The sequence below is a fragment of the Amblyraja radiata genome, chromosome 7 (assembly GCF_010909765.2).
Source record: "Amblyraja radiata isolate CabotCenter1 chromosome 7, sAmbRad1.1.pri, whole genome shotgun sequence".
NCBI classification, from domain to species: Eukaryota; Metazoa; Chordata; class Chondrichthyes; order Rajiformes; family Rajidae; genus Amblyraja; species Amblyraja radiata.
In genome coordinates, this window is record NC_045962.1 from 38802212 (window position 1) to 38821264 (window position 19053).

The window sequence follows — 19053 nt, forward strand, 5'->3', positions numbered from 1 at the left end:
TCACGAAAAAATATTAATCCCTTCCTCTACCATAGCAGAAAGGCTTGATCAGTACTAGCGGGTTTAAAGTAAAAATTAGATATGATAGGACTCGATAAGATAAAATTATTCATACCAAAAAATTTACGAAATTGAAACCATATTCGCAATGTGTGTCTTATTATTGGGTTAATCGTATATTTATTCAATCTCGTAATTGTAAAAGGTAATGAGGCCCCTAGCATAGAAGCCAATGATAACCCTTGCATAGAATCACATTCAAGATTTATCCATCCTGGATATTGGGTATCTTCTAAATCTTTTGTCCAAAACGTTAAATAATGAGCATTAACTGCCGAATAATAAAATCTAAGTTTCAGCAATGCCAAACCACCATCTTTTTAAAATTTCTGTAAGTATTTCAGTCTGGGATTTTTATTCTGCCATATATATGAAGACATTTTTGAATCAATAATATCAAAAAAAGATTTAGAAATAAAAATGGATATCATCTGAAATAAATATAAAAAATTTAGGTAGAGTAAACATTTTAATAGCACTGATTCGGCTGATTAGGGATAAGGACATTGGTGACCATTTAGTAAACTGTTGTCTGACATGGTCAATTACGGGCGCAAAATTGGCTTTAAATAGGTCCTTGTGTTTCTTGGTAATCTTAATACCTAAATAAGTAAAACAGTCAGTAGTCAATCTAAATGGAAACTGTCCATAATTCGAAATTTGATTGTTTAGTGGAAAAAGCTCACTCTTACTAAGATTTAATTTATAACCAGAAGAACTACTAAATTGGTTAAGTAAAACTATTATTGCAAGAATAGATTTCTCTGGATTAGAAATATATAATAACAGATCATCTGCATAGAGAGATAGCTTATATGTCTTATTCCCACGGACAATACCACAAATATTGGGGGATTCCCTAAGAGCAGTGGCCAAAGGTTCCAAAGCAATATCAAACAATAAAGGGCTTAAAGGACAGCCCTGTCCAGTACCTCGAAAGAGCCTAAAGAAAGAGGATCTCTGATTATTGGTAAGTACAGAAGCTTGAGGTATATGATATATCAGCTTGATCCAAGAGATAAATTTTGGACCAATCTTAAATTTTTCAAGTGTATTGAATAAGTATTCCCATTCTACATCTGTCAAATGCCTTCTCAGCATCAAGTGAGATGACGCATCATGGAATTTTATTTGAAGCAGTATATACAATATTCATTAATCTCCTAACATTAAAGTATGAATAACGATTTTTAATAAAACCTGTCTGATCTTCAGAAATAATTTGCAGTAAAGTGTTTTCCAATCTCATAGCTAATATTTTTGAAAGAATTTTAGAATCTACATTTAACAATGATATAGGTCTATATTGGAGCCATTAAAAATAGAGACTCCTTTCACTTTCGCCTGTGAATTTGAAAGGAACTGCTGTCCTATCCAAAACTTTAAAAAACGTTGATTATCTTCCTTCCTCACATGAGTTTCCTGAACAAAGATAATCTGAGCATTTAGTCGGCGAAAAACTTGAAAGATTTTTTTCCTCTTAATGGGATGGTTCAAACCATTAGCATTACATGAGAGAAAATTAATGACTTTATCCATATTGCTTGTAAAAATCATGTGGAATGTAAAGGGTTAATTTCGTAGACCACAGTAATTCATGAGACTGGAAGGAAAAGAATCTAAGGCGAAAGTTACGACATTTCAAACATTTTTGTAGTTCTAATGCAGCCCAGATAGAAAAAACTAAACTAAAAGCAAAAGTCCCAACCCCCACCCACGCAAAGCCCGAAACTGACCAGTAGACAGTCAGTACGCTACCTAACCAATCCCCTAACCCCGTCTTTCTAGCAGCAGCTCCATAAGCACCACTCAATAGCCAACAGCACCACTCAATAGCCAAAACAAATGAATATTATAGTTAGAAAATACATGCAAGCTGTGAAAAATAAGGACTGCTCAGTATTGTTTTTCCATTTTGAAAAAAGAAAATCTTACAAAATAAAATCTAAAACAGTCGTAATGCTATTCAAAAAGTCAGTTATCTAAATGAATTCTTACTTATTCTAAAAACCCAAAAGCGGGTCATTAAAAATAAAAAACAATATCTTAACAAAAGTTAAAGTATAATACCTGTACCATCATATGAATATTCCAGAAATAACAATATCTTAGAAAACTTAAAAGTTAAGGTATGATACCATCATGTTAATGTTCCGAAAAATAATAAGAAATAACTCATCAGGTTAAATTCTTAATCATTTACAAAATCAAACAATTTAAAAAAAGGATAACTATAATAGTAAAAGAAAAAAGAAACTAAAATATAAAATCGTAATAAACGTCCAAGAATGGGAAAGGATTATGTTGTCAAATTAGAAATCAGAGATCTCGGATTATAACTCAACCGGCTCTCAGCAGCTCCTCGTCGCAGCTCGGGGGGTGGGGGGGACCCAGTGAACACTGTCCACCCCTAGTCACAACGATGCTGGGAGCAATGTATAAACTAATCAATAAACTATAAGTTCAGGAGTTACCGGCAGAGAAAACAATATAAAGTTTATGCAGGATCCTGATAATCCTCCAGAAAGCAGGAAGCATCTTGCGGGTTGTTGAAGAACTGAATGGTACTATCAGGGAGTTGTATTCGCAATCTGGCTGGATGGATCAGGGCAGGGCATAGATGCTTCTTAAATAACTCAGACATTACCTTATAGAAAGGCAGTCTTAGTCTCATAAGTTCGCGGCTGTAGTCAGGTAAAATACAAAACTTGCAGTTTTGGAATTCGATCATGTCCAATCTTCTTGCTGATCGGTGGGTATTTTCCTTCATCTGCAAAAAGTGGAACTGAACAATCAAATGTCTCGGTTTGTCTCCGGGACCGGGTTTTTTCCCAACTATCCAAAATCGGCAGATCTCCAAACTGCTCGGTGCTGAAAATCTCCTTTAGAATTCTAGAAACATATTTAATAGCATTGTCACCTTCCCGACCTTCAGGCAAACCAACAATTCGCAGATTCTGCTGACGGCTTCTATTTACCAGTTCCATATTTTTAATCTTGTAATGTTCGAGTGCTTGGGAATTCTCGGTCATTTCCCGTTCCAATGCAGCAATCTTCGCATCTCTTTCCTGACCCAGGGTTAGCAAATTAGCAATTTGTTCCTTCTGTTCGCGAGACTTGGTTTGTAACACACTCAGCTTGTTTCCAACTTCTTCCAGCATTGCTTCCAAGCCGCAGAATCTTTTATCCAGTTTATCACTCAGTTTCGCTATTGCTTCTAAAGTACTGGGATCAGACGCCATGCCTTCACCACGATCCTTCCTTGGAAAAACTTTTTTACCTCTTGTCTCCATCTTTTGTAAGGTTGAAATGTATAAAAGTGTTATCAACACTTTTTTTAAAAAGTTATTCCGTGTCTTGAAATCAAGTAATATTGAAAGAGTGGTAAAAAAGGGTTAAAAGTTAAGGGAACAAGCAATATGCAACCTTACTACATGCTGCCACTAGAGAGACTCTATCCTCATCCTCTATCTCAATTAGTTTATTTGCCCTGAAGAAGAGCCATCAATTTGATGTTCAAACTTCAGGGCTATTGGCCAAATTATCTTCTACAGCTGCAGTGGGACTGGGTGCCATTTTGTGCAGTCGTCCACTATGGCAGTGACTCAGCTCGGACTTTTTACTGACAACTAAATGTGCAGGCACTACCTTTTCTTTCTTCTTTCTTGAGTCTGCACATCAGACTTAACCGCAGTTAATCATGCGCTTCTCAGACTTGACCATCAACGCAGTCACATGGTCACTTGATGTCCCCAGAAATCTCATCACTCTCAATAGCTGCGATCCTTTGCTCTCCCATCCAGGTCGACAGTGTATGACATGTATTGAGTGAGTTTTCAACCTCTAAAGTCCATTGCATGGTGGGTCTATTTAATTTAAAGGTTCCACTTGGATTGATCTGATTGCAGTGAAAACTGCTTGCCTTAATAAACTGTAAATGACATAACACACATTTACATATGCTGTTCACAGAATCCAAGGGAAGGGAATAGAAGAGAATTTCATCCATAGATGTGGGATTAATCCTGGTGTAAATGGACAAATATAGGAGCAGGAGAAGAGGATTCAACATCTCAGGCCTGCCCCGCCTGTCAATATTGGCAAGTGGTGGATTTGGCATGAAGACTGCATGGGTTTTCTCCTGGTGCTCGGGTTTCCGCCCACATCCCAAAGACATGTGGGTCAGTAGGTTAATGGGCTGGTGTAAATTTGCCCATCGTATAGGTGAGCTGCAGAATCTGGGGCGAGTTGATAGAATGTAGGGAGTTTGAGATTAATATAGAATTGGTGTCAATGGTTGATTGATAGTCAACTTGTGCCTTTGTGGAATTCTTTGCCAGAGAAGGCTGTGGAGGCCAAGTCAGTAAATATATTTAAGGCAGAGATAGATAGATTCTTGGTTAGTACAGTGGTCAGGTTATGGGGAGAAGGCAGGGGAATTGGGTGAGGAGGGAGAGATAGATCAGCCATGATTGAATGGCGGAGTAGACTTGATGGGACGAATGGCCTAATTCTACTCCTATCACTTATGACCTTATGAACATGGTCTAGGTGGCCCTGAGGGTCGGTGTCTGTGCTGTATTTCTCTACAACGTCTCTTCTTCTGTACCAGTTCGCCATAATCCTCAGTTCCCTGATCTCTCAACATTTCACTTACTTTATCTTAAAGCGAAAACACTGGTCTAGCCTCCACAACCCTGTGGGATAGAAAACTCCAGAGATTTACCACTCGCGGTGAGAAGATGCTTGCCGGCTCATGAAAGACGTGAATATAGCAATATCTTGTGAGATCACAGTAGAAGGGCGTGGCACATAAACATCGCAGGCAGTTTGGGCAAAGTTTGTTGACTCTGGGTGAATTTATCTCTCAAGCTCCTGCCTCCCACTGCTCCACTGGTCCCCAGCCTCCTGCCATTGATTCCTGTGTGATGCATCCCCTTGTCAAATAATTCAAAGCAAATATGTAGAATCAGCATAACTGGATGGGATTTGACCCGTCAGTCAAACAGATTTTTCCAATCTCGTATACTATTAATATCTGAAAAAACTCTTCAAACAAAATATAGAAAAACACATCATCTGGGTATTACCAAATATTTTATTCCCAGCAGTCCCCAGATGAGTAGTCTTTTACTCTGAGAAGGGCTGGGCTACACCAGGAATATTGGCAAACTGGGTTTTGGCCAATTTAGGCGGAACTCAACATGATTGTCGGTGTCAGTGAAAGAGCTCCAGTCAGGCGCGTTGTCCTGGTGATGGCACTGGATCGGTGATGTAGGGGTTGGCCTGGCCCGGTACTGTTGTTGCGACTTTCCACCGTCGCTCCGTCCAGCTGCTGCAGGCGGCACTCAATCTACGGGCGTCCGACGACTTTGGGGTTCCTGACTTCTTTGGGGTCCACTGACACCTCAACCTGCTGCAGCACCGCAAACACACCATCTATTGTCTACTGCTGCCGCCCCTCCGCTTACCTGCACCAAGGTCATCTTCACTGTGTTTCCCATATCCTAAACCTTTAGAGTGCTTTCAAAGACACGAGAGTTGAGCTCACAACCCATTCACAGAGAACAATCTTCCCCTTCACAGTCCACCTCTGTCATTTTGAATTAATCCATGGATCTCTGCTGTCTTATCAGTTTATTAATGTTTTGTGTCTTAAGTGTCTAGTTATACATGAGATTACATGGCAGAATGGAGCTCTTTGTTTGCTTTAGTGTCTCCTACAGGTTTGTGTAAATTATATTGGAAGTTGCAATTTTTTCATTAGATCCAGTTGGAGTTAATTAAATTGGAGTTGGTGAATGAATAATTTAGAGAGTGTCTAGATCGACTCCTGTTCTTGGGTGTCGAGCTAATGCACAGTTATTAGGACGTGACTAAAACTTGGTCAAGGAGGAAGAATTAATGAGTGTCTTGAATGAGACAAGTGGAGACGTTTAGGGAGGGAATTGCAGAATTTAGGGACTAAATAGTTGAAAGGAATGGTGTGTTTACCATGCTCTCATTCCATGCCAACCTCCCCTCCACTCCTTGTTCCCACCCCACTCGTCTCTGTCAGTGATAGTGGAATCAGTGTGGATGGAGGTGATGCCGAGTGATGGAGGGAGTTATGGGGCTTCCCTGTTAAGCATCAGCTTCCACTGGTACTTATCATTAAAGCAGCAAGCAAAACCTGATCCTAGAAGGACTTTGGAATATTGCTAATGTTTCAGACGGCGTCCATACGAATAACAACACTCAACATTACATAGCATTTTTAACTTGGTAATATATTCCAAGGCAATTTACAGTCAAAAACAAAACTGAGCCAGACAACTTGGTGACGTGGTTGCAATATTGGCTGAATGAGAGTAGAGATAATGGGCAGAATATGATTAATTTTGCATGTTTGGAGCTTCAAGTAGGGCACCGTATTTACAGCTTGCGAGAATTATGTGACTGAAAGCCACGTAATTGAGTTTGCAAATGAAACGGATCGATGGCATTGTAAGCAGTATGGAGAGAAGTGTTAAAATGAAAAATAATAATTGATTAATTGAATGGCCAAAGCTGGCAAATTGATCTGAATGTGCGTAAATGAAAAGAAAACTTTGGACCCAAATTAGGACAGAACACGATACTTTCTAAATGGTGAAACATTGGAAGCTGTTGACGGCCAAAGTAGCTTTGTGATCCGTGCATCTGGATCATTGAACCAACATGGGTGTATATTGTACAGATAATAATCCAAGCAAAGACATGCCAGAATTTAGCTATTATATGGACTGAAGTTCACGCAGGCCAAAGTTATGCTAAAGTTGTAGAAACCACACTTGCCATTGATTCATCAGAATGATATCTGGATTCCAAGAGTAAAATGAAATATTACAAAACCATGGTTTTATCCTTTGCGAAGCCAACTGAAGGAATAGTTTGATTGGTTTGCAGGATATTAAGATGAGTCTGGAAGGTCGGTAGTCAGAAACTGCTTTTGATGGCTGGGATGACTGCAGACACTATAAATCTGAAATAAAAACAGAAAATTCTGGAGATGCTCATATTTCAGGTCAATGACCACGTATTATAAAGGAGCAAACTAGCTTAAATTTAATATTTGGATTTGAAACCTTTTAATATTCTCCACTTAACATCTCCAGCCTTGGTTAATCTCTCCACCCCTCTGATCAGTTTGAAAAAAGGTCATGACGGAAATGTCGTCTGTCCATTTCCTCCGTGGATGTTCCCTGACTCGCTGAGTTCCTCCAGCACTTGTTTTCTGCACAAGATTCCAGCACCTGCAGTTTGCAATATCTCCACCCTTCTCTTCTCACCTGACTCATTTGACATTCAAAACCCCTCCTTAACTGAATCCACCTATCGCTCACTAGCTCTGGTCCCATCCCTTCCCATCACCTCTATCTACCTGCTATCTCCCCTCTACTCCATCAGTCTGAAGAATAGACCCGGCCCGAAACATCATGCATACATTTTTCCTCAAGACTGTTTTATTATCATATGTATCACAACAGAAAAATGAAATCTTTACTTGTAGCAGCACAATAGGGTTGTAAACACAGAACTCAATAGATATATAATTAACAAACATTTAAAGAAGTTAAATACATTGAATAATAAATAAATAAATACATAGATTAAAAAAACTGTATTTTGAGGAGAAAAAAAACAATGTTCTGAGTCCCTAGTGCAAGAGTTTAGTTGTAGTTTGTAGTGTTCGATACAATGATAGTTGGAATGAAGCTGTTCCTGACCTGGATGTTACAGTTTTCAGGCTCCTATACCGTCTTCCCGATAGCAGTAGTGGAGTAAGGCCAGGGTAGTGAAAGTCCTTGATGATGCTAGCTGCCCTTTTGAGGCAGCATCTCCTGTAAATGCATTTGATGGTGCGGAGGTCAGTCCCCGTGATGGACCAGGCAGTGTTCCCCACCTTTTGTAATCTCCTTCGTTTCTGGGTGTTCGAGTTGCCGAGCTCTACCTGGAGAAATAGAAAGTGTTTATTGACATACCAAATCTTCTCAATCTTCTAAAGAAGTAGAGGCATTCATGGGATTTCTTCATGATTGCGCCAATGTTGTGTGTCCAGGACACATATTCATAAATATGCCCAGGAACTTAAAGCTGTTGACGCTCCACATCATTGAACTATTGATGAAGACAGATTTGTAGATCCTCGGCCTTTCTCTTCTAAAGTCAACAATCAGTTCTGTGATTTTATTGAAGTTGAGAGCAAAGTTGTTGTTCCGACACCATTCAGTTAGACGATAGATCTCCCTCCTACACTCTCATCATTATCTGTAATTTGTCCAACAACGGTGGTATCGTTGGCGAATTTAAAGATAGAGTTAGAACTGTGTTCACCTACACAGTCATTGGTATAGAGTGAGTAGAGAAGGGGACTGAGCACACAGCCTTGATGTGCCTCCATGCTGATGATTATGGAGGTGGAAAAGTTGTTGCCAATTGGTACCAATTGTATTCTATTGAAGAGGAAGTCGAGGATTCCGTTGCAAACGGACTTGCAGAGAGCCAGTACCCAGAGCTTGGTGACAAGTGTGGAGGAGATGATGGTGTTGAATGCCGAGCTGTAATCCATGAACAACAGCCTGACATATGTGTTTTTATTTCCCAAGTGGTCCAGTGTAGAGTGGAGAACCAACAAGATTGCATCCTCCATTGATCTATAGTGGCAGTAGGCATATTGTAGTGGGTCCAGGTTCTTGTTGAGGTAGGTGTTGATATGTGCCCTAATCAACCTCTCAAAGCACTTCATCACCACAGACAATAGTGCCACCAGTGGGTTGTCATTGAGGCATGCCACCTTACTCTTCTTTATTGATGCTGCTTAACCCATTGAGTTCCTGCAGCAAATGTTTGTATTTTTGCTTGAGTTTTCCAGCATCTGTAGTCTCTTGTGTTTTCTTCTTTTTCCTGTTACAATGTGTGGCTGATGTGTTGCTGTAGGTGTGCTCCATTGGATGTTGTTATGTTGTAGCTGTTACTCTGGATACCCCTCTGACTCGAAATAGTGTTGAACTTGCTATGCCAAACCATATCGTCTTTGGTGTCGTATGAAATGATACCCGAGCTGCCCCAGATAGCCACCGAAAAAGTAAAAGGAAATTTACCTTTATTGCTGTGTATTTGTTCAGGCTCTTTCTCATCCTGACAGAATGCAAAGGATAGATAATATGTTGAGGACTGTGGAAAGTTTGGTTATGGTACCACCCCAGATGTGTAGTGTGGTACATAGTCACTTGGGGTGAGATGTAAGAGAAACACAATGAAACTGAGCACAGCAAGAGTTCAGAAGAGATGAGGACAAAACTGGAAATTGAGACAGAGGACCAAGTATTTATTCCATTGCGGGTATCATGAGGGTGATGCCCAAGAGGTGTTGGAATCAAATACGACCAGTGTTTCTGAGACACTGAGACAAGCACATAAATAGGCAAAGCATGAGAAGATGCAGACCTAATGTCAGGAAATGGGATTAATGTAGATGGTCAAAATGGTCAGCGTGGATGTGCTGGGCTGAAGGGACCATATCTGAACACTGTGGATGGTAATCATGTACAGTGTTTTTGACTGGATAGCATTAAACAGAAAGCTTTTCACTTGGTAACAATATTGTAATCACTACAAGTTACAATAATAAACTAAACTAAACTCTATGCTATACCTGTTCTAAAACAATGCGATTATCTGTGACAGGATGAAGCCTTGGTTGCCATGGAGATACGTTGCAGAGGTACTTTGGTGAAATGGATTAATGGAAGCAGTTAGAGGGAAATAATACAGACAAAGAAACATGATGTCTTGCAAATAGCAGGGCTGTAGGATTGGCCCAGTACGTCAAACTACATGAGGGAGAGAGAAAAACTGAAGCAAAATCTCAATGGGATGACTTGTGCAGAAATGGACATTGATACAGACTGAGAAAGTGACTTACTCAAAGTTGTAACTTTCACGGTCAAGTCTTGAAAGCTGCAACCTGTGTAGATGGAAGATGAGGTGTTGTTCCTTAAGATGGTATTGGCCAAGATACACCAAGGTTTAATCAAAACCTGGAGACCCTGGGTGGTTTGTTATTGCTGTGAGTGTGCTGGGTGTAATTACAGTAACACCATATCTGGGGAGGTGCCATTACACTGGCTGACAAGTGGGGATAGATCTCACTTGAGAGAGCTTTCACCAGGTCTGCAATTTTCTCATGTCAATTGATGCCTGCTAGTAAAGGATTAACTGTTGCATTATTCACGTGCTGTAATCAGACAGTCATTATTGTTTGTGCAAGCACTGCTTTACCTCCTGGAGTTGGAGAAATCACCAACACCGCAGGGGAGGGTGAAAGAGAAAAAGAGACTGCGGACAGATGGCAGGCAAGTAGGAGTGACTAGAGAAGCTCACAGAAGGTCCAGCGGCTTTTAAATTCACAATATGCATCTACCAAGCGCAAAGTGCATTAGAGCCCTTGAAGTATGTTCATGATGCAGTCACAATTGTGAAGGAATTACTGTACTAAGCTTCCTCATTTGGCAGTGTAATAATGCTGAAAGGAGAGGAATTGAGAAAAAACAGGTAAATGGTCCCAAGATTCAATAATAAGTCATCAGGGAAGATATTGGGGGAGGCTTTGCACAAAGCAAGGCAAGTGGTACTGCAAAGAGCTATATAATGTGTTGCATTACTTGAGAACTGCCTTTTACTGACAGAAAAATTAGGTGTTCTGAATGATGCTCAGTTAGCTCTTGTAACATAAATCCTGGTCTTCCCTCAAACCTTGCCTTAGTTAACACATTCAAAATAGGTAAAGTAAATTCACAGAAATTGCCCTATTTTCTGTCATCCAAACTACAAGAGCTGAACAAGTAAATACTGTAAAAATCACCCTTGCGCTGTTCCATTGCACACTTGCAGGGAATGTTCAGCGTGGTGTAAACACAGAATTAAAATCTGTTGCCATCAAACACTTCCAGCATGGGTTAGAATCTTGTATTGCTTCTTTTCTCAATGCATGGCGAACATCTCACCCGAAACCATTCTATCCATCCGTGGGGACACTTTTCCTGAAGTTCATTAAAGAATGCACATTGACCAGAATTTCATTTTATCTTTAACATGGAAACGTGGGATCCTTACATTACCTAGGAATAGACGAGGTCTTACATCTGTGACAATGAAGGCTGAGATAGGCCCTGGTGGATCTCGGTCTGAGGTTATGGGGATAAGGCAGGAGAATGGGATTAGAAGAGGGAGATAGATCAGCCATGGGTGAATAGTGGAGTAGACTTGATGGGCTGAATGGCCCAATTATACTCCTATTACTTATGATCTTATGATATGACCATGTGATTCAGATAGGAGAGCAGTGCAACTAGCATAGTGGCCGGCTATTCACATACTGTTTCTTCTTTCTTGAAGGTTTGGTTGTCTGGCCTCGTCATTTGGTTGTGTCCTGGGATTGAATTGAAAACCGCCCCTGGCCGTCTGCCTCATGCACACACACAGTGTAATGGCCAGTCCGCAGGAGGGCCTGATCTGGTCACCCCCCTCTAACCTCATCAACCAGAACCTGAAGGACGAGCTGGGGACCTCGGGGCAACGGGCCAAGCTGCCGGTCAGAGATGTGGACCACAAGCCGGCCTACTCACCGCCCGAGATCCTGGACAACCTGCAGGAGAGGGGGCCACCCCAGGCGGACAATAGCCACTGCTCCAATTCCAACCACCCCGTCACTGTCACCGTGCTCGCCAGCCTCAGCGAGGACTCCCGGGACCAGTTTGAGAACAGTGTGCTGCAACTGAGGGAACATGAGGAATCTGGGCCCACCCAAGCTGCCGAGGATGGGAATGGGAACGGGAATCGGGGGGGTGGCAACGATGGTGATCACAGCAGACCGGATGAGATGAAGATGCATTATAACCGTTCTGGTTCAGGTTCGGGCACTGGATCAGGCGGATTCCTGGAGGGGCTATTTGGCTGCTTAAGGCCAGTGTGGAACATCATAGGAAAAGCCTACTCCACGGAGTATAAACTGCAACAGCAAGGTTAGTGCCATCAGTTACTAACACTTACTTGTCTCATGCTGGTAAACTATGTTTTGATTGACTTTTCACCTGTAAGTTTTCTTCCAATGGACCTTGTACAGTCTGCCTTGTACGATTTGCAGTAAAATTCTGAACCTCAGCTTACCCATGGCATCGATGGGCTGAATACTGCCATTCCTACAAATACATCGGGTCGTGTTTCCAGCACTCCCTATAAACGCACCTTGTTCTGTTTCCCACATTTTCATTAAGCTCACCAAGTTCTGTTTCCCATGCTTCCTCGAAACTCACTGAGGCCTCGTTTCCATGTTCCTTTTAAACACACTGGCCCCCCGTTACACACTCAGAGTCGCACAGCACTGAAACGGGCCCCTCAGCTGACCACATGAATGCCAACCCCTTTATTCACCTATACCAATCCCATCTGCCTGCATTTATTTATCGGTGGCCTCCTCTACATCGGTGAGACCAAGAGTAGCTGACGTGACCACTTTGCTGAACACTTGTGCTGTGTCCATCAGAACCAGCTGTTCTACAGGTTGCTCACCAATTCAATTCCCATACCCATACCCATACCCATACCAACTTGTCTGTCCTCAAACATCTCCACTGTCAGAGCGAGGCCACAATCAAACTGGAAGAATAGCACCTCATATTTCACTAGGGTAGCCTACAACCCAACAGCATGAACACTAAATTCTCCAATTTCAGGTGACACCTCCCTCTCCTTCTCATCTACCCAGCTTCCATCCCCCCATGCCTTTTTTTCACTCCTCTTGTCCTCATCATCCAGTTCCTTTCACTTCTTCTATCTGATCATCACCTCCCCCCTCCCCTCCGCCCCACCCCACTCTAGGTACCTCTTTTTTCTTCTTCACCATCATCCCTGGCATTGTTTTCCAGGCCCCCACTACTCTCTGTGTAAAAAAAACTTACCTCACATTATTCCATTAAACTTTTCAGCTTCTCACCTTATGTCCTCTAGTGTTGGATATCTTTACCCTAGGAAAAAGGTTCTGACTGTCTACCATATCTATGGGTCTCATAATCTTATATACTTCTATCAAGTCGCCCCTCAACCTGCGACGTTCCAGAGAAAACATCCATGTCTATCCAACCTCTCCCTATAGCTGAAATCCTCTAATTCAGGCAGCATTACGGTAAACCTCCTCTGCGGCCTCTCCATAGCCTCCACAACCTCCCTAAAGTGCAACACCTCACACTTGCTTGGGTTAAACACCATCTGACATTTCTCAAACCATTTCAGCAGCTGTGTCATGTGACAGCTTTCCTCACTGTCTACGACTCCAACAATTTTGGTGTCATCAGCAAACCTACTCACCAACCCATCTACATTTATCTGGAGTAACTCAGTGGGCCAGGCAGCACCTCTGGAGAGAAGGAATGGGTGATCTCCAACTTTTTGTGTCTATCTTTGGTTTAAACCAGCATCTGCAGTTCCTTCTTACCCATCTACATTTATGTCTAGGTCATTTATATAAATCACAAACAGCAGAGGTCCCAACACAGATCCCTGCAGAACTCCACTGTTCACAGATCTCCATCCAGAATATCTACCCTCACCACAACCCTCTGACTTCTATGAATAAGCCAGTTCTGAATCCATACGACCAAGTTAGGTGTACAATGTGCCACAACGTACGCAGCACATTAAGACATAGTCCATAATGATAACAAACTGAGGCACAAGTCCACACTAGAAGAACTACAGGTTTATGACGTCTCATTCATCAATACATTTTTCACCATCATCTTTGTCATCAACTATAGGCTGTCAGCTCTGAGGGTGGCCAGGGTCTGTAAACTGCAACGGGATCTCCCTATCTCTCTGAGGACCCACGTTGGTGCTTGTACATCAGGCTGAGCTGACGCTTCACTGCTACTATCTCCTTGATTAGATTTGTGGCTGCGGATCAGTTTGCACGCTGATGCGGAGGTGCGGGGGGGTGGGGGGGGGGGGAGTAGAGTAGTATATGGGAACCCAATCATCCAGTTATTGTCATAATCCTCGTCCTTGTCTTATGTCTAAGTTTTAGTTTAAGAAACCTTCACCTATTCTGTTGAAGGACGGGCATAAGGTGGTGGAATATAATCATGACCATGGGTTTGTGTTTTGTCTCGAGATTCTGTGGTTTCTGTTTATAGCTGTTATTCTGAGGCCCCTCTACTTCATGTTTTTGTTCCTCATTTGCTCTACCCTTTACGGATGGATACACTCTTCCTTGCTTCCTTACGCCTGTACATAAACTGAGATTACCCTATATCCTTAAAACCAAACTTCTCCTTAACTTGGAACACTCCTGCAAGATATTCCATACAGTCCAGTTAAATGTATCATCAGGGGGAAATCCTTTCTCCCTCTTCTTTGTCCACTCTACCCATTTCTCTACCTTCTATACACTATCTGATCCATAATGTACATACAGATACCCTATTAGAGTTCCTCTGTCAAAGCTTCATTTGAATTACCCGTCACTATTATTCTTAACTTAACTTAACTTAACTTAACTCTAACAGCTCACAGGAATCTGACTTACTCTTGCAATGGGCTCAAACCCACAGCGACTCACAGGACTTGAACCTGAACAGCAAATGCAGGTGGGACTTGAACCCACTCAGGCAAGAACCTGACTTACTCCAAGGGTCACGCACATTTATTCCGTCTTCGGCAGCACCCTTTGTCCACCTCAATTTAAACGGGTACAATTGGGAGAAAAGAATGTAAGGAAAACCCTCACCTTTTGTATGCCGTGGCTGAGTTGCCTGTCACCAGCCCTTCACTTTTGCGAATCCCAGTCGGGGGAAGAGATTACCGATCTCGGTGGAACCTCAAAATGTTGGAATCATTTACACGAGACATGAGTGATAGTTAACTATTTTCTTTATTTGAAAGCAGGCAAGCAAAATGGAGATTCAATTGATCAAGAGACTGCTCTACTGACTCAAAGCATGCAGTCTTTTTATATATTTTTGATTGTATAAATGTGAGATGGGGCACGTACATTTGTTCACACGGTTAACTGTTGTGATCCAGCATTCTGTAATTTTCCCCTTAGCAACACAGGCCTATCACTAAAAACATGCAGGTATACAAGTTGTTGACTTTGTGGGTCAGTGTGACCAGACATGTTCAGCTTAGCACTGATTTGAAACTATGCTGAGTTAGAGTTCAGTTCCCACAGTATGAAGTGCTGCCTATGTTCATGACAAGATGGAAGAACAGTTCAGTTCTTCCCATGATTCCCATACTAGCCCTGTGTACTTGTTCATATTGTATACCAAGAAGGTGTTTTGCCCTTATTAATATTATGAATCGTAGTGTGGTGCTGTGCACCATAACATGTGGAGTTATAAAACCATTTAGTATGGAGTTATGCTTTATTTAGTTATCATTATGGACCGTGTGTTAATGTGCTGTGTACTATGTGGCACATTGGACACCACGTCATGTGATGTTGTGCATTTGGGTGGGCTGAGAGCCAGATGTTCTCCTCAAGGGTGCGTGCTTGTGCAGTGGGCCAGGGGTTAGGATGCCACGCGGCAATCCCACACGTCAATCACTCAACCGCCACTCTACTTCCATTTGCAGGTGGCGCAATGCACCCTATCGGTCAAGTTGAGCTACGATGCTATCTTGATTCACATGTCCACAGCCTGAGCCTCTTTATTGTCCAAGAGAAAGTGCCTTCTCTTCTAGGCATTGATGCTTGTTACCTGGGCCTGGTCACCTTCAGTACACCCGTCTTTCAACTGTCTGCTACATGTGGCTTCACTAAACAAATCCTGACACAATACAAAAGTCTGTTCAACGACAAGCTGGGCAGGTTACGTGTCAAATACACAACCATGACTGACCCCGAGGTACTCCCAGTTGTCCGTCCGGCACACCAGATTCCCCATGCTATGCAGGACCGGGTACAAGGTGAACTCAACAGAATGGTGACTATGGATGTGATTGCCCCCATCGCTGACCCATTGGATTGGGTCTCGACCATGGTCGTAGCAACGAAAAAGAATAATGAAGAAATACGGATTTGCTAAACCTATCCTAAAGATTTAAACACTGCCATTAAGCGACCACACTATCCTATACGCACAGTGGAAGAAATTGCAGCACAGCTGGGCAAGGCGACTGTATTCACAGTACTAGATGCCAAGAGTTCATTCTGGCAGATTGCCCTGGATCACAACTCTTCTAAGTTAACCAACTTCAGCACACCCTTTGGACGTTACAAATTTCTTTATATGCCATTTGGCATTAGCTTTGCTCGTGAAGTATTTCAACGCGCTATGGAACAATTGTTTGCAGGTTACCCATGCTCCATCGTAGTTGATGATATCCTTGTTGCTGGACGAACTATTCAAGAACACGACGCAAATTTAAAGAAGGTTCTGGACCGCGCTATAGAAATCAACCTCTAGTTAAACTCGCTAAAGTGTAAATTCAGAATAAATGAGGTGAACTACATAGGCCACGTGTTCACTAAAGATGGCCTCAAACCCAATCCATCAAAAACCATTGTTATCAACGAGCTACCAGCACCCACAGACGTGCTCAGCTTGCAGAGATTCCTTGGCATGGTAAATTGGGGAAATTCATTCCAACCTTCAGTGAACTATCGGCCCCACTGTGCCAGCTAACCCACAAAGACACTGTTTGGTCCTGGCATGAGCAACAGCAGAGGGCGTTTGACACTCTTAAACAACAGATGTCTGGTGCCCTCACTCTCGCCAACATTAATGCTGAATTACTGGTCACACTGACTTGTGACGCCTCACAGTACGGTTTAGGAGCAGCTTGCCTCCAAGATGATGGTGACGGCAACAGGCCTGTTGCCTATGCTTCGCGCACCATGACAGACACGGAACAACGCTACGCCCAGATTGAAAAGGAGCTCATTGCGGTCGTTTTCGCATGCAAGAGGTTTAATTACTTTATCTTCGGGAAAATGATCACGATTGAAACTGATCATCAACCGCTGATCAGCATCTTGAACAAACCAATACACGCCTCTCCAGGATGCCTTCAACGGATGTTGCTACAGCTTCAGATGTATGATATTGTTCTAACCTACAAACGTGGCAAGGACATGCACCTGGTCGACACCCTCTCGCGTGCTCCTCGAAAGACCTGTGAGGGTTCATCCACACCAGATGGCGGTTTTGTGGTTATGACTGTTTCCTTTATTCCCTCATCCTGCTTGGAGGACCTGGTAGCCCACACTGCCCCTGACGATACCTTACGATCGCTCTCCTCTGACATTAAGCGCAGTTGGCCTGACAAGCAATACAATCTACCACTTCCAGTTCGGCTACAAGATGGCATTATCATAAAGGGCCACAAAGCTGTAGTTCCTTCCTCTCTACACAGCAAGTATTTTGATGCTGTCCATGCGAGACACCCAGGCGTAGAAGCAACTGTCCTGTGAGCAAAAAACATGTTTTACAGGCCAGGCATGATCGATTACACTCACGAGAAAGTGGAATCCTGTGCAGTGTGCAATAGTTTGGCAGCACATCAACAAAAGCAACCACTTGTCTCACACCCGGTTCCTGCCCTCCCGTGGTCCACAGTTGATAAGGCTCACTTCTTTAAAAATGATACGGTTCACTTCTTTAAAAACAGACAACACACAAAAACGTTAGGTAAGCCAACTCAAGCTTTACTGATCATCAGCAGGCGGAAGTGACGGGGATACACCAGTCAAGTAAACAACAGACACTTGACTTCCCCGCGCCACCACTTCAATGAACATAGATTTGCACAGTGTTATACGGTGTCACTTAATCACATTCCAAAGATGGTCACAAGATGCAGCCAATATACATCACTATAGGACGAGTCTGAGCTTGTCTTTCTTATCAATTGGTAGACACATTTCAACGGCACTGGTCATTGTCTCAGTGGCCATCGGCAACCTGGGCTTGTCTCTCTCTCTTTCTTTTCTTCTTGAGCCAGCTTGAGAAGAAATATAGTATTCCACCATGTATCTTATATATATTTAAAAGCATTTAACCCTTTCACAGTGGCAACTAACATATTTGAGTGGCATGGCAAACAATACCTGATTCTTGTCGACTCGTATTCTGGCTGGTTTGACATCTATCTTCTTAGTAACCCCACATCTCAAGGGGTAGTTCAGAAGCTGGCACGCCATTTCTCCGACCATGGAGCTCCATGTCAACTACTATCTGATAATGGCAGTCAATTTACCAACCTGTACCAAGACTTTGCTACACGCTGGGGTTTTCGTCACATCACCAGCAGCCCTAAATACCCTCAGTAGAATGGACTAGCTGAACGTGCCGTCAGGAGTGCAAAACAATTAATGGAATGGTCCCACAGAGCAAAATCAGATGTGTACCTGGACTTGCTTAACCTGCGCAACATCTCCGCGATCCAATATTGGGTTCACCCGCTCAGCGTCTGATGTCAAGGTAGACCCATGCCACATTGCCTGTGGTGAAACAGGCACTGGTTCCGCATGTGTTCCCACTATCAGAAGTCCAGTCCAGACTACAACAAAAGTGGGACATTCAGAAAGGGTGGTATGACAAAACAAACAGACCGCTTCCACCACTAGCCGAGGGACAAGTGGTGCGTCTGCAAAGCGACAAAGCTCACGACCGCCTCGGCGTAATCTCTGGAACTGATTAAGCCACGTTCATACTTGGTCAATGCCGATGGCGGCACCTACAGACATAATAGACAACATATCCTGCCTGTGAATGAGCCTGCACCACCTCTGTACTATCTTGACCGCACAAATGTACTTCCATCCACATCCAGCGGCATCGGCCCGACTACACCAGCACGACAACCTGTTTCTGATCCAGTTACCTTGCCGATGGCCACGCCGCCTCCACCTGTGCCAAAGTCTCCTGTTTCATCCCCGGGAATGCCGTTTCAATCTCCGACACCTATTTC

General features: G+C 42.8%; 1 protein-coding gene across 7 annotated transcripts in view; it reads left to right on the forward strand.

The window, feature by feature from the left end:
- Positions 1–19053, forward strand: part of LOC116975312 (mitogen-activated protein kinase kinase kinase 13-like) — a 154137-nt gene that overhangs the window by 91425 nt on the left and 43659 nt on the right. For all 7 annotated transcript variants that reach the window (XM_033024255.1, XM_033024258.1, XM_033024257.1 and 4 more), the window contains one exon: positions 11479–12104. In XM_033024255.1, the coding sequence (XP_032880146.1) occupies positions 11552–12104 (553 nt within the window). In that variant the 5' untranslated portion in view covers positions 11479–11551. The remainder of the gene's footprint in view (positions 1–11478; positions 12105–19053) is intronic.